This window comes from Rousettus aegyptiacus, unplaced genomic scaffold (genome assembly GCF_014176215.1).
Source record: "Rousettus aegyptiacus isolate mRouAeg1 unplaced genomic scaffold, mRouAeg1.p scaffold_m13_p_2, whole genome shotgun sequence".
Classification (NCBI taxonomy): Eukaryota; Metazoa; Chordata; class Mammalia; order Chiroptera; family Pteropodidae; genus Rousettus; species Rousettus aegyptiacus.
The window spans coordinates 70761484-70776429 of record NW_023416295.1 but is presented as its reverse complement, the minus strand read 5'-3'; the positions used below and the strand labels follow the sequence as shown (position 1 = coordinate 70776429).

Below are 14946 nucleotides of genomic sequence, written 5' to 3'. Positions count from 1 at the left end.
ACCATTTAATATGAGGTTATTTTATTTAAAAAAAAAACAAAAAGGAAATTACATTTTAATAACTGAATTCTAAGTATTATATGTGGCTGATGAGACTAATACTCTGAGCAGAAAACTCTTCCCTCTATATAACTACTTGCCTATTCTTCCCACAAACAGAATGAGCCCTGGCAGAAAATCATGGATGATTCTTTGATCTTTCAAAAGAAAAAAAAATTAACTATACAGTAGTAGATGATAATCAAGTTAGAGGTTAGAACTAGGAGCCATAGAAAGTAATATTTCATTTTCTCTCTCTCTCTCTCTCTCTCTCTCTCTCTCTCTCTCTCTCTCTCTCTCTCATTCTCTCTCTTGAAGAATCGTAGCAAAGAAAAAAGAGAGTGGTTTAAAAACATTTCCTAACACTGTCTAGAAATATGTTTCTGTGGATTATACAGAGATTATGATTTTTATTTATTATAACTAAGAGCTCCATTGCCTAAATAGCCTAACTCTTCAGCCCCCTAATCAGTGAATAGCAACAAATAAGCTGTAATAGAATCTCAAAGTTCTTTAATGGGTTCTCTTCTCTCAGTGCTCCAGTTGCTCCACCGCAAAGGGGTATACTCTCTCTACCACAGCATCATTTAATGTAATGCATCTACACTGATGAGCATAAAATAATTTAGTGCTCTTCATTCTGCTGCTGCTGTAGCACATCAGTAGCCTTACAGGTTCCATAGAATTATATGCTGGGGTAAGTGCCTGACTTCAGCAAGTGGTTAGGACACTGAAAAGTAAAGTCTACTCAGGAGTTAAAGTGTCAACAGTTCATAGGTTACATGCTCTTGACTATTATTTTCACTCTTACAAGTTCTACACCAGCTCACTTTCAGCCTTGAGTGCCCACTTTCGACACATATTTCTACATCAAAATAAGTATAGATTAGTTAGGAAAAAGTAAGTTAAATTAAAAAAAAAAACTTTGTTTTCAGATTTGACAAGCATTAGAACTCTAATCTCAAAAAAGTAAAAATATACAGGAAGTTTAACTGGATACCTATCAATGTTTTGACAGTTATTTTTTAAATATTTTTTAAATGACAAGTCTTAATGTTTAATTCAAAAATTACTGACTTTTAATGTGTGTTCCATTCAAATTAGTGAACATTCCGTCATGACATTCATATTCTAGTATGTCACCTCCTACTATCAAGCATGTATATTTAAATTAAATTGTTTTTAAATGTCATTGTAGACTTTCTTCCATTTAGAAATTACTTATTTTGATATCAAATAGATGGTTGAACTAGATTACCTTTGAATTTCCTCTCAACTCTGAAATAATTGGTTCTATGTGGTTTTAAATGTCATTGTAGACTTTCTTCCATTTAGAAATTACTTATTTTGATATCAAATAGATAGTTGAACTAGATTACCTTTGAATTTCCTCTCAACTCTGAAATAATTGGTTCTATATGTCAGTAGTCAGGTCAATATTACTAAGTGTAGAAAAGAACAGAATTTGTCTGCATTGCATAAATTAACAGGAATAAAAAGGCCTCCGATCTAATATTAATATCTTCTCCCATTTGCCACAGAGCCTTAAGTCTTTCACCCTATTGAGTTATTTTTCAAAATTGCTCTTAAGGCTTATGAATTTTATTTGGGTTCAGGGATTATACTATAAAGGAAGGATAATCAATTAACTTAAATTATGACATTAACTTAAATTGTGACATTAAAAATAAGGCTCACAAACAAGCTTTGAAGTAAACAGCTGGGTAATAAACATATTATTCTGTGCTGACCCAGTTCATCACCTTTATAAGCAGCTTCTCAGTCAATTGTCTTTCTACCTTTCTCTGCCTTCACATAAAAGGGCACTTCTAGGAATTTTTATTTTCCCATCATCTAGTAAGGCCTTTGCAGAACCTTCCTCTAGGGTCTAGTTATATCTCTTCATTGTATCTTTGGACTTGATATTTTTTATATTGTATTTTCTTTCTAAAGCCTAGAGACACATGTATTGTCTTGAGCCAGCCCATTCTAACCTTTCCTAGTTTCCACACTCCCAGCTTCTGAGAGTGCTGAAACTCTAGCTTAACATGGAGGAAAATCAGGTTATAAAGTCCCTTAGGGTAGAATTGTAGAGGAAGAAAAAAAGAGAGGCCATTCTAAGTAGCCAGGTAGCAAAAAGGAAGAATGGCAAAGCCTTAAGACAAATGTGGTTTAATTTATAACTTTTTCCTAGTACCTATCAGTCGTAGCGACACTAGAGTGTGACTAAATTGCCATGAACATCTTAAAGCTGGTGTATTAAATAGAATTTTATACATATATAAAGCCCAAAATAAAATCCTTTGGTTCACTTTTTATAAATATGTGAAAACTAAAGCAAAACCGATAATTTTCATTTTGAATTGAACAAATATACTGGTTTAAATATCCATTTGACCTTTAGAACCAGTTTGTTATGATTTGTGCCCATTTACTTTATTACTAGCAACTTATTTTCATAAAACTATAAACCACAGACGTTCCCATGGAAACTGTATTTTTCAAACTCTGTAAGCTAATATTATCATCAAGCCAAACACCTAGAAGTGAAGGCATTTGTATATTCCATTATCAGTTATAGTCAGCAAATCTCTTTGGTGCAGCATTACATTATTATGTACCATCCTTCTCTGGTTACATTCTGTTATTGTCAGAAACCATTTCCTTGTAGAAAGAGAGAAAGTGCCTCTTTGTATAGGTTTTATTACATTACACTCTCCTTGTGTATCCACAGCAATATTGTATGGATCAATAGAAACAGCAAAGAACAAGCCGTCTACCTCCTTAGTACATCAATATTTAAAATTGGAACTCTCAGTGGTGGGAAAAAGAACACATAACCTTGCTTAATTGTTCTCAGGGATTACTCCAGAAAAATAAATAGGGCTTCATAAACCAAGTCAATAATTCGAACAAGTAAACCAAGAAATAAAAGAGTTTCTGTCTTTGCAATTTTGTATACAAATATGTTTTGTAAATAATTAAACACACTATCTCAGGGAAATCCTTGAAATTATAACATGAGGTTATGTTATAAAAGGAGACAGAAGCAGCAGCTTGCTGCACAAACCCAATGCGTGGCTCAATTTGGCTTCAAAAGAGAATCTCATCTCATGTCTAATTTTTCAATTGCTAATAAAAGGGGGTAGGAGGACATTCATTATTTTTATCAAAACACTGTAGTTTGAAAATGCATGAAATGGAACCAGATTTGGAGAAGTTAGGAAAAGTCAGATGGAATATCGTGTGTAATATCTTCCTATATTATTCCCAACCTAATTCAACCCACAAAAAATGAGTATTATCCTATTGTTACTAGTGTATCTCAAGGCTATTTCATTAGCAAATCAAAACACTCGCTGAGTATTTACAGTAGGCTAAACACTGTGTAGAAAACATAGAATTCATTTTCAGATAAGAGGTAAAAGGCAGGCAGTTTTGAAACATGAAATTCAAATACTTAAGAGTGGAACACTCATTTTAGCAATTTTAACTAGAAAGAAACAATAATTTCTTCTTTTCCTTTCTTTCCCCTCTTCCTCTCCTTCCCTCCCTCATTTTGAGCCTTCTTCCTTCCTTCCCTTCCTTTGTCCTTCCTTTCTTCAACAAATATTCACTGAGTCCCTATATGTTCCAGGTAATGATCAGAACTGAGTAAATAACAGCAAACAAAACTGACAAGTTGGGTACTCTAATGCTTATTATTATTCTGAGGAAGTCAGATGTAAAACAAATAAATTAATAAATTTTAAATGATAATGCTATAGAAAAAATAAAATTGAAAAGTCATATAGTGATAGAGAGGTGTGCATAATTAAATAAAATCAGGGAATAAGATAGTGACAGAAAGGGTATACTCCATTAAAGAGATTGGTCAGAGAATGTCATTCTGAATGCTGACATTTTAGCCAAGACTTGAATGATAATGTAAATATCATACAGAAAAGTATTGCAGGCAGATAAAACAGCAAGTGGAAAGACTTCAAGTCAAGAGCATTGTGGGTGAAGAAGGACCAGGAAACCAGTATGACTGAAATGTGATGAAAGGAGTGCTGTGGGAGATAAGATTGGGAAGGTAAATGGTACCAGAACCTAGTCCCTAATAGGTCCTGTAGAAATTTAAATTTTATTCTCAAAGTGAGTAAAAGTTATTGGGAGATTTTAAGCAAGAGAATGGCATAATCTGGTTCGTATTTTAGCAGATCACTTTAACTATTATGTGGAGTATGAATTTTGGCAGTGAAACAGAAACACAAAAAACAGTTAAGAATCTATTGGACAATCCAGGAGAGAGATGGATCATTCAAATCAATTAATCAATTTCTTTTGAACTGATTTTTGTTAATTAGAAACTTCCTGTAAGAGAAGGATTTATGTAATGATCAGTAGCAACTGAACACTTCTCTGGATTTCTAAGTATGGATCAAAGGAGTGAAATAAAACAAAAATCTTTTTCTTTAATGTCAATATTGGTCTACTACATTTCTACTAAAAAGGAACTGCAAAAAGGAAATACGGAAAGAAAAAACTATAACTTACCTTTCTGGAAGGACAAAAAAGATAATAACTTACCATTTTTGACTTTGCAAGATCTGTTGTCTGGCTGCATTATATAGCCCTCCACACAACTGCAAACATAGGATCCATACGTATTTCTGCAGGTCTGGCTGCATGTACCATAAATAGCACATTCGTCTTGGTCTAAAAGAAAAATTGGCATCATTTTAAAGCAAATTTATTGTTGGGCATTTTTTTTCTCCTTGAAGAAAACATTATTTCAAACTTTGGAAATAGACTGTTGAAAACCACATTAAAATCATGATAAATAAATAAAAATTTAAAATCAGCTAACTATTATTGCTTTAATAGTTATAGAGATATAAGATAAACAATATTGGATCTTTTATTTTAAAAGAGGCTTTATTAGTATTTTTAATGAACAGGCTAGAGCTAGTCAGATATTTTTACAAAGGTATAAAACACACTCAAATAGATATTTGTTAAATATTTCTAATGTTTATGATACTGATTTTTTCACTATCTTAACAAAGCATTAGTTTACTAACATGGTTTGCAATGAACACATTAAATAAGAGGTCTGAGCCAAGCTATACAAACCACCTCACTAAATCAAAAAGAAACTACTAAGCATTTATTGAAAAGAGAAATTTCATCTTAATTAAACTTTGTTTTAATATCTATGATCCTCCTTATATTCCTTCTCCACTTCTACTCTCTATGCTTTCTTCCTGCAGCAACTTGTTTAAATCTCTATAAACAGCAGGTACTTAATGATTCTTAACCAACCTGGAAAACAAACAAAAAAATCCTGTTGGCTAACAATTTAGACTAATATGTATATTCCGTTTGCTCTGTGTACTAAGCACACAATACCAATCCTCAAAGAAAACAAAATGGATAAACCATAATTCATACCCTTCAGTGAAACAAGCCTAATGAAATATAATTTTGACTCCATGAAAGTCCTTATGATATAGGAACACTCTAGTTATGAGAGAAATATGAAGAAGTTAAACTGTTTGGAGTTAGAGGGAGAATGTTAAGTGAAGGCTGCATATTGAGCTGAGTTTCAAGGATAATTTGGATTTCCTCAAACTGAATAAAAAGAAATAAGATAAGGGGCATTCCAGTTTAACAAAACAGCATGTAAAAAGACACTGTGATAACATCCTGAGGATTTCAAAGAAGTGTAAGGAGTCAAGTGGAGTAAGAGTGTATAAGGGAAGTGGTAAGAGATGACACCAGGACAGTAGTTTTAGAGTCAGATAAAAGAAAAGATCCTGGAAAATTAGTTATGTGCTAATTTCACTCAAAAATTATATTTTGAAGTCATTATATTTTGAACTAAGTCAGTGGCAAGGGAAATGGAAGAAAGGGAATGGACCCAAATGTTTAAGATCGGTTATGACGGAAATGAATGGTGGTACAATTTTATATAAAGTATACATTTGAGTGGCAATATCATGGGTGGAAATCAGGAATTTGGTTTGAGTGTGTTAAATTTGAGGAATCTGTAGGGAAATCTTGAGTAAATGACTGACAAGTATTTGGGAGTCAATAGCATATGGATAATAGATTAAAAACAAAATAGCAGGGGGTTAGATCCCACAGAGAGAGAAAGGGGAAGTGAGAAAAACTACTCCAGGACACCAATATGAAAAAGGCAGGTAAGAAAGTGGAGTCCATGAACTTCCTTTGCAGGAGATTTCATGAGAAATCTAAGGAGTTAAAAAAAGGTGAGCATTTCAAGAATATGAGGGTGTTCAAAAGTGTTACATTCAATGAAGAAATCCAGTAAAACAGATATTGAAATTGTCACTTGGTTTTGGCAGTTAGGACATTCTTGTAGTGATCTCACTGTAATGAAAAAGCAACACATTTGTAAATGGTAGGCGAATCTCCTTAACTGGAAAGTGTTTTGTTTCATTTAGTCCCTAAATGGAATAGAGTATACGAACTTTGGCCTATTAATGGAGTTTTGCCTTTGGAGCTTCCATTTCTGACACAAAGTCCCTAAAACTCTTGTAGTTTTTTGAGAAATAGGAATGTCCTTTATTATTTTTTAAAGAAGTCCTTTGGAATACATCTGAGTTTATGCTAATGAGGTGACTCCAGGTGGGACTATGAGATGTCAGGATGGAGGATGGTCACCTGAAAGACCAAACAGGAATGCTAAGCCCCACTATCTGACCTCTCGAGCTAAGGAAGGCATTTACCAAGGAAAAGTAAAATGATTACTGAGAAGTTAATGGGCTATTTTATTTCGAAAACTGTGCATTTTTATCACATTAGTTTGCACTTTTCTTAGATTTCTTTAGCTTTATATTATAGCTTGCATTCATTAGTGGCTTGTTTGAAGTAAGTAACTTTGGAGATAGAAACAATAGTATTTAAAGCTACCTCTATAATAATAATAAAATAAATTAAATCTTATATTTGGCGAAGTCCAGTTCATAGTGGCAGAAATGATTCTTAACTTTTTTCACAGATGTTTCAGCTTTATTATTTTTTTCTAATATGATTATGCTATGCAGGAGAGTAATATGATTAACGATTTCTTCTGTTCTTTCTCCTTAGCCAGAATGCATTGCTGTGACATTGATATGATTCCGCAAAATTGGCCGAAAAGGAATACACATGTCATTACTTGTAATACTGCCTTCTTTCTCCTTTTAAGGATAGAAAATGTCTTGGAAATATGGCTTCAGGAAAGTGTAAATAATGATTAGACTTGGCCATTCCAGAAGCAGAAGAAGAAAAAAGGAGCTCCTATTCCACTGAGGACCTTCCATAATGATTGCTATGTAACCCCTTACTTATTATGTTCAACGAAGGAAATTGGTTATGGTTATTTTTTATGGATTTAATTAAGAGAGTCAAGAGAAAGAGATACATGCAAAAGGAAATGAAAACTTCTACTCTTTTAGGAGTCAGGTGTAGCAAAAGCGTAAGAAGGATAAAGTATATATATATATATATATATATATATATATATATATATATATATATATATATATATATATATATTAGTTGACCTTGTGTAAATGACAAGTGCTGTTTTAAACTAAAAATTGTAGGCATGTCTAGAGGTACTATTCATATTTGGCTTACTATTGTTATTATAAAGGGTCTAGTGTTGCCAAAACTTCTGATTTTTTTTTCAAAATCTGAGCTTATGTGTGCAATCTCCTGATTTTTAAGTGTTGGCTTAAAAATGATGTGAATCAAATAAATATATCAGTCTTGTCTCTCTATAGTCTGATTATACAATTAGATAATGGGTGGGTCTGATAGACATTTAATAATAAATGTTTTATTAACATTTATATAATTCTGAAAACAAACAACAAACAAACTAAAAATTCAAGACCCAAATGTTCACTAAAAAGCAGTGAGCCTTTTCAGTTTAAGAATTAATGGGCCCTGAGGACCTCAGTTTTAGTTCAATCTTATCACTAAGAAGGTGTATGGACTTAAGTAAGTCACTTAATTCCTCAGGTTTCACTTTTCTCACTTTCGTCATTAGTATTTTGAAAAATAATCTCTCTGAGGGTTCTTTTAATTTAAGGGTAAAAGTGATAATATTAAAGCAAAAGTGTAAATAAACATCAAGGTGCCAATTTCTTTGGAAAATATTCTGTTTTTTAGTATCTCTAGAAATGTAGATAATCCTCAATTTTATATGTAGATTTCATATTTTATTTTTTCTATACATAGAATATAAATATTATATAAAATAAAATAAGCCATAGTTTCTATTGTGGATGTGTTATATATATATGGAGAAGTAACAGAATTGTTCAGTATGGCAGAGTGTAGTCATTTCAAAAAGTATAAATTTGCTCTAGAGTATTCACAAAAACAAGAACTTAGACATTAACAAATATAAATATTGTATGTTTATTGTTATCGTTATTGATAAAATGCCAATTGTCATTTACCAATGCAAACATTATTTTAAAAATTACATGATTATTATTAACCTAACTTAGTTAATAACAAAGATATACTACACTACAGCTATATAATAGCCATAAACCATTTAGGAAGTTAAAATAATTAACCAATGTTTTAATGGTTAACCAAAGCTTTTCCCACTGTTGACATATCCTATGTTTGATGTTCTTGTAACATAAATTGAAAACTCATTGGTATAAATGCATACCTGTAACTTTTATGTTTGTGGTTTTGGGGAGAGTGACAACTTTTAAAACCGAGGGGGAAAAACGTTAATACAAACACTGTGTGTATAACAGGGTAGGTACTCAAAGATAATTTGTTAAATTTCTGTTCAATAAGCCTCTGTAAGAGAAAAAATTCAATAGAATAACATATCACACTCACCGTTACAGCTTCTTCCATCTTCTTTTACTTCAAATCCATCCTCGCAGTAACATCTCGTACTATTTCTCACTATTGCACATTTATACTGACAATTCAACTGCTGGCAATTGGGTAATAGTTCTATAAAGAAAAAACAAAAATATTATCTTTATGTAACTATACACACATATTTGACATTTAAATTTAAATAGTTAATATTTACTCAGCGTATACCGCTAATAATACAGTTTTGATTGGTGTTCTCCAAAGCTTCTCTGATTGGCCAAGAGAACAAACAGCATCTATTCTCTCTAAAATACATCTGTTTGCATTTGTTTGAAGTATTGTTAATAAAATATCAGGTCGATCTCTTCAGTCTTTCACTTTTTAACTTATTCCCTATATTCAAGGTCACAAATCTTTTCGAATTCTGGTAAATTAAATTATTTCAAGAAGAAAAATGTCAACTCAGTGGTTGATTTCACCATATAAGCCTTTCTATTTGACATATCAATTGATTTTCTATCTTTTTAGAGCTTGTTTTGATTTACCAATCCATGTGTAACCTTCATAACAATCAATGTGAATATATTCCATTTCAATAATTTATCTTTTATCGATGGCAAAATATTAGACAAATAGTGGACATAATATATTTCATTATATCTACACTCTTTGAGAGCAAATACATCATTGAAGTAAGCCTTCAGAGCAAATTAGGATTCAGTGTGATAAATGCATGAAACAGAGATGAAGTGACAGGAGCATATTCATTGCACAAATAATGTCTAACAGGAATAAGATTTGCTAAACTAAAAAAAATTTATGGAAAGAATGTGTGACTGATTTTGCTGTCTGAAAACAGGGCTATTAATGGATTGTTACACCCTCTCCCCGCCCCCCCCCCACCCCCAAACACACTCTGGGTAGAACACTAAAGGTTTTGAAAATTAAAGTAAAATGATTTTAAAATGTTGATATTTGTCACATGTTTGGCTGGTGGTGCAGAAAAATTATAAATTATAATAAAATTTATGAGAAGTCCAGTGTGGAAAAGAACAGCTAAAATATACCAAACTGAAAATTTGGTATTTCACTAAAAATTTAATTATATATAGAATTTTCTTAGCCCAGTTACTTATTAACTCTTTTATATATTTTGTACATGTTCTCTTCTTAAAACTCCAAATTTCTTTCCTAATAATCATACATACAATAATCTTGCCTCCTACTTCTCTGAGAAAACAGAAGCAATTGAAAGAGATTTTCCACAGATTTATGCTTTGTATTTACTCATCTCTGCATATCCTTGACCTTCTTTCCTTTTAAACTTGGTTGAACTCATAACCAAAGCCCCAACTACAACTCCTGTGCCAAAATCCCATCCCCTCTCACCTAGTCAAGGATATTACTTCAGCTATTCTCTACATTCTATCATAATCATTTTCTTAAAAATAAATAAATAAAATAAAAATTATATATAGATATATGAACAAACTAAAACTCTTTTCCTTTTTTGTGAATTACCTTTTACTACAACACAATTATGCTCCTTTGTTTACCTATGGCTGCTTTTACACTACAAAAACATAGCTGAGTAGTTGCCTCAAGGACCTATGGCCCACAAAGCTTAAAATATTTACTATAGGCCTTTCCAGAAGTTCTCTGACTTCTTTACTAGTACATTCTCAGCATCAAATATGCTCTTATTTTTCCCCAACTTAAACACAAAGAACCTTGCCCTCTCTTCTCCTACTAGTCACCATTGTCCAATTCTTCCTTATGACAAAACAAAAAAGTTCATCCACACCCACTGTCTCTCTTTCACATACATGGTTCCACAGAAATTGCTCATGTAAATATCTCTAATGGCCTTGATGCTGATAAGTACAATGGCCCTTTCTCAGTCCTCATCTTAACTTGACTGAGCAGTGGCAATAGACATAGGTAACAAACACTTCTTCCTGATACAGATTCATCACTTTGCTTCCAGTGCTCCACAGCCTTGGTTTTCCTCCTATTTCACAGCCTGTTTTTCAGGGTTCCTCTTCTTCTTGTCAACCTCCTAAGGCTGGAGTGCCCCAGAACAGAAAAATATGGTCTTTTCTCTATTCTCTATCAATATGTTACTAGGAAATTCATTACATGTCATGGCTACCTCTCTGACTGGAACACAACTGCTGTACCATAACTTGGATCTAGTTGTGTCCTCTTCAATGTCTAATTTTCACTGCTCAGGTTATTATCAATACTTTATATTAAAATTCTTTCTTCTTGAAAAACCTAGAACAATTTCTGTTTCCTTTTATAAATTCAACCAATATACGAATCAGCTATACATGATTAGTAGGTTTGAATTTAGGGTCAATGCTAATTATATGCTAGTATAAATGTCAATATTTATATAATGTACAAAAAGTAGTAATTTAGTCTGTAAAAAATACATTATCAATAAAAATAAACAAATGGCTCTGGTTCTTTGGAAATTATGGCATTTTCATTTTGAATTATGATAGTTTACATATTGATTTCCTCCCACCAGAATCTAAAGCTACAAATTAAAAATCTAACATACGTCAAGTTCTTTAAATATGCAATTTTTGAAACCTCACAACAGTCAAACATGTATTATTGTAATTTACACTTTATAGATGAGAAAACTGATGGTTGATAACGAAGCCAAGAAATACAGCAAATATATGACACAGCATTCAAAACAAGGTCATTCTGACTACAAAGCCTATATTCTTAAATAATGCTTCTAATTCCCATTGTACAATCTAGTGATGGTTGGAACCATGGTGTATACTTTGTTTGTTTGTCATTCTAGGCTTAGTAATGCACTATATATAGGAAATGTTTCATAATTTTTATAGGATGACCAAATCAATAAGTCGATAAAATAACTTAACTCTGGAATGAGAATTGACACTCACAGGTGTCATTTCTACTTCATTAAATTAACCTAGATTCTAAAGATATTTCATTTACAACTTCAAGTTAGGTAATTGAGTTGTCAAATCTTGTTTCATTATGGTGGAATCAATCCAAAATTGTCTTGCACATATAGGCTACTTTAGTTCAACATTGATTGAGGACCTAGTAATGCTAAGTATTCTGCCAGGGTTCTACACATGTGAAATTGCTTTAGACAAATTAAGTGATTACAATATGAGTGTGGAAGTGGGTGGGGTTAAGTGGAAAGAACAATAATGTTAACCAAAAGCTACAATTCATAGATGAAAAGCATATATGCTAAAGAAAAATACAAATGGTATGAACTGGAAGAAGGATTCATCCAGAGACTAGAAATAGAGGTAAGTGTCCAGAAAATAGTTGTAAAAGAAATTTAACTTAAGTTGAAATTTATAAGTTAAGAAGTGTTCAGTAGATTAAATTTATGTAAGTGCATCACAGATAAAGTGGACAATATAAGAAAATAAATAAAAACACATGAAAATATACAAAAAGTACAATGACAAATAATGCTGTGATATGGTAAAAAATGGGGCTGAAATTGTTGTTTGGGACCAGGTCAAAATGAATTTATCCCTAGATTAAGTAGAATATTGTGTCGTGATAATGGGATTCATTGCCTTTTATTGAAGACAGAAATTATTTTCTCTGACATATTGTTTGAAAGTACCTAATAGCTGAGAGAAAGATGAGTGAAAATAGTGAAGGAAGAAATGTCATTAAAAGACTAAAAATAGCAAAGGCATAAATAAGACTATGAATATCTAGACGAACAAATGGCCAAGAATTTGATGAAAGCATAATGACACTGAATGAATAGTACCCAAATGAATTAAGAGAAACAGGAGGACTGGAAGTTTGGGGTCAATAGTAAATTTGCCTTTGAGTGTTTAGTTGAAAATGTTGACAAGATAACGGACAGGAGAAAGTTAAGAAATTTGAGTCTATCTTAGAATAGAAGTCCGGACTGGACATGTAGATTTGGAAGTCATAAATGAAAAGTCGGTAATTAAAGCTCAATGAAGAAGAAATCATTCTTTATAAAAAATATTTCTAATACAACTAAAATCCAGAGACCTTTTTTTATGTGAAAGACAAGCAGAAGAGGTATCAACAAAGAAAACTGAGATCTAATCAAATATATAGATGAAGAACCTGGAAAGCTTCACAAAACCTAAAAAAAGAATAGTTCATCCAAGTAAGCAGAGCAATAAATGTTAAAATCTTAGAGAAATATACTTGGATAAAGCCCCCCAAATGCACTGGGTTTCCTCATAGGAGAAATTAAGTCTTTTAAAAAAGGGTTTCAGTGGAGCAGAAAGGATAAAGATAAATGTAGTAAGAGTTTGAGACAGAAAGAGGAAATAGGAAATATATTATAGAATGAAGAGAAGGAAGTTAGGAGTATTACCTAATTTATTTAGTCTGTACCTTAAGGCAGGCATATTAACTCAATGCTTTAATGTATTTTAAATGTATTATTTTTTCCCACTTAATCCCTATAGCCCAACTTTTTTTCCCCCCCATCTCAATGCAAAATAGAAAATCTACGGACTTTTGGTTCTATCTTTCTGCTCTCTCCAATCAAATCCAATGCATGCTGAAAAATGATATCAACATGAGAGCTATGATGGGGAGAACTGAGAAGAAATAGGAGAAAATGGGGGAAAATGAGTATCGAAGGCCAGACTTCATGGTTTTGATTATTACGTGAGGGGCAGGTGGTCAAAAAATAGCAAAAGAGACAAGGGCAACTTAGCTTTTAGTTTATTGAATTTATCTGTATAAATCATATATGTGCAGAAAGATAATAGGGAGATAATTAAACAGTATATGATACCAGGTGAAATGGTAAATATTTATTCTTCCAGCAGATTATAAAGGAACATAAAGAACTAACAACATGAAAAACTAAAATTTAAAATTTGTCTTCACTCTGTGAAAGCAACACTAATTATTGTAATGTTGTCTACTTGAACTGCTTAACATTTATGTTTAATTATGTGCAACAATATAATGATTATGTATGTAATTAAAAAATGCACCAGATTAATTTTGTTAGAAAGCTTATTTGAGTAGAACAGAAATTTTGTACTTGAGTCATCAATATTCATAGAGTGCTTTTTATGAATCATGGTCACTGGTTCATGCATCATTATCATTGGTTCGGATCTTAGACTGAAACAGAAAGACCACAAGTATATAAGGTACAAAATACGCAAGTCAGAATACAGTTATATAAATATTATATCTAATCTGCATTCCTCAGCGTTATTATAAAAGAAAAGTGGCTTCTTAATTAAAGGAGAGGAGATATTATTTTAGGAATCAAATCTCATTAAATTGATGAAGATTTACTCCATTCTATTATTTTTAAGGAATTTGTATATCCTTTTCAAAGTTGTATAGCAGAAAATTATAAAAATGTGAGTATATCCTCTCTATCAAATACAAAATAACAGTTTATAAGTAGTGAGTAGCTCTGAGGCATCTAAGATTCTAAGCCACCCTTTAACTTAGAAATAGATTTCTCAATTTGTGTTACTAGTAAATTGTAAGAAAAGTTCTAGAAGGATAGAAAACTAATTCATACAAAATCTCATATTGCCTTCTTACTTATTTTTTTTCCTTTTCTCTGAGAGTTGATACAGTATCATGCATAAGGCCTGGACTCTGAAGCCAGAGTACCTAAGCTCTAACCCAGGTTTTACTAATTTTAAGCTGTGGGCGTATAGCAAAACTAGTTAATGTTCACTAAACTTGTTTCTTCGTTCTGAGCAAATAAAATAATGCCATTTTCCAGTTGACTTGTTATTAGGTTGGAGCCATGTATCTGGTTTCTAGACAATATAATATAGGCAAAATTAGTGTGTGCCACTTCCTGAAATGGCCCCTAAAACATGCTGACAATATTCCACTTTCATCTGTCAGCCCTCTGGTTGCAAGGAATTCAATAGAAGATCACAGGACCTGGGGATGGTAGAGGCCCAAAGATGGAGAAGCCTGAAACAGCACATGGGGAATATCCACTGGATCTAACTGGACTGTGATGTGAGTGAAAATGTGAATTTTTGATGCACTAAACCC

General features: G+C 32.2%; 1 protein-coding gene across 4 annotated transcripts in view; it reads right to left on the bottom strand.

Moving 5' to 3' along the window:
• Positions 1–14946, bottom strand: part of LRP1B (LDL receptor related protein 1B) — a 1622137-nt gene that overhangs the window by 853750 nt on the left and 753441 nt on the right. For all 4 annotated transcript variants that reach the window (XM_036236560.1, XM_036236558.1, XM_036236559.1 and 1 more), the window contains exons 4-5: positions 8905–9024; positions 4612–4740 (exon numbers count right to left, since the gene is read on the bottom strand). In XM_036236560.1, the coding sequence (XP_036092453.1) occupies positions 4612–4740; positions 8905–9024 (249 nt within the window). The remainder of the gene's footprint in view (positions 1–4611; positions 4741–8904; positions 9025–14946) is intronic.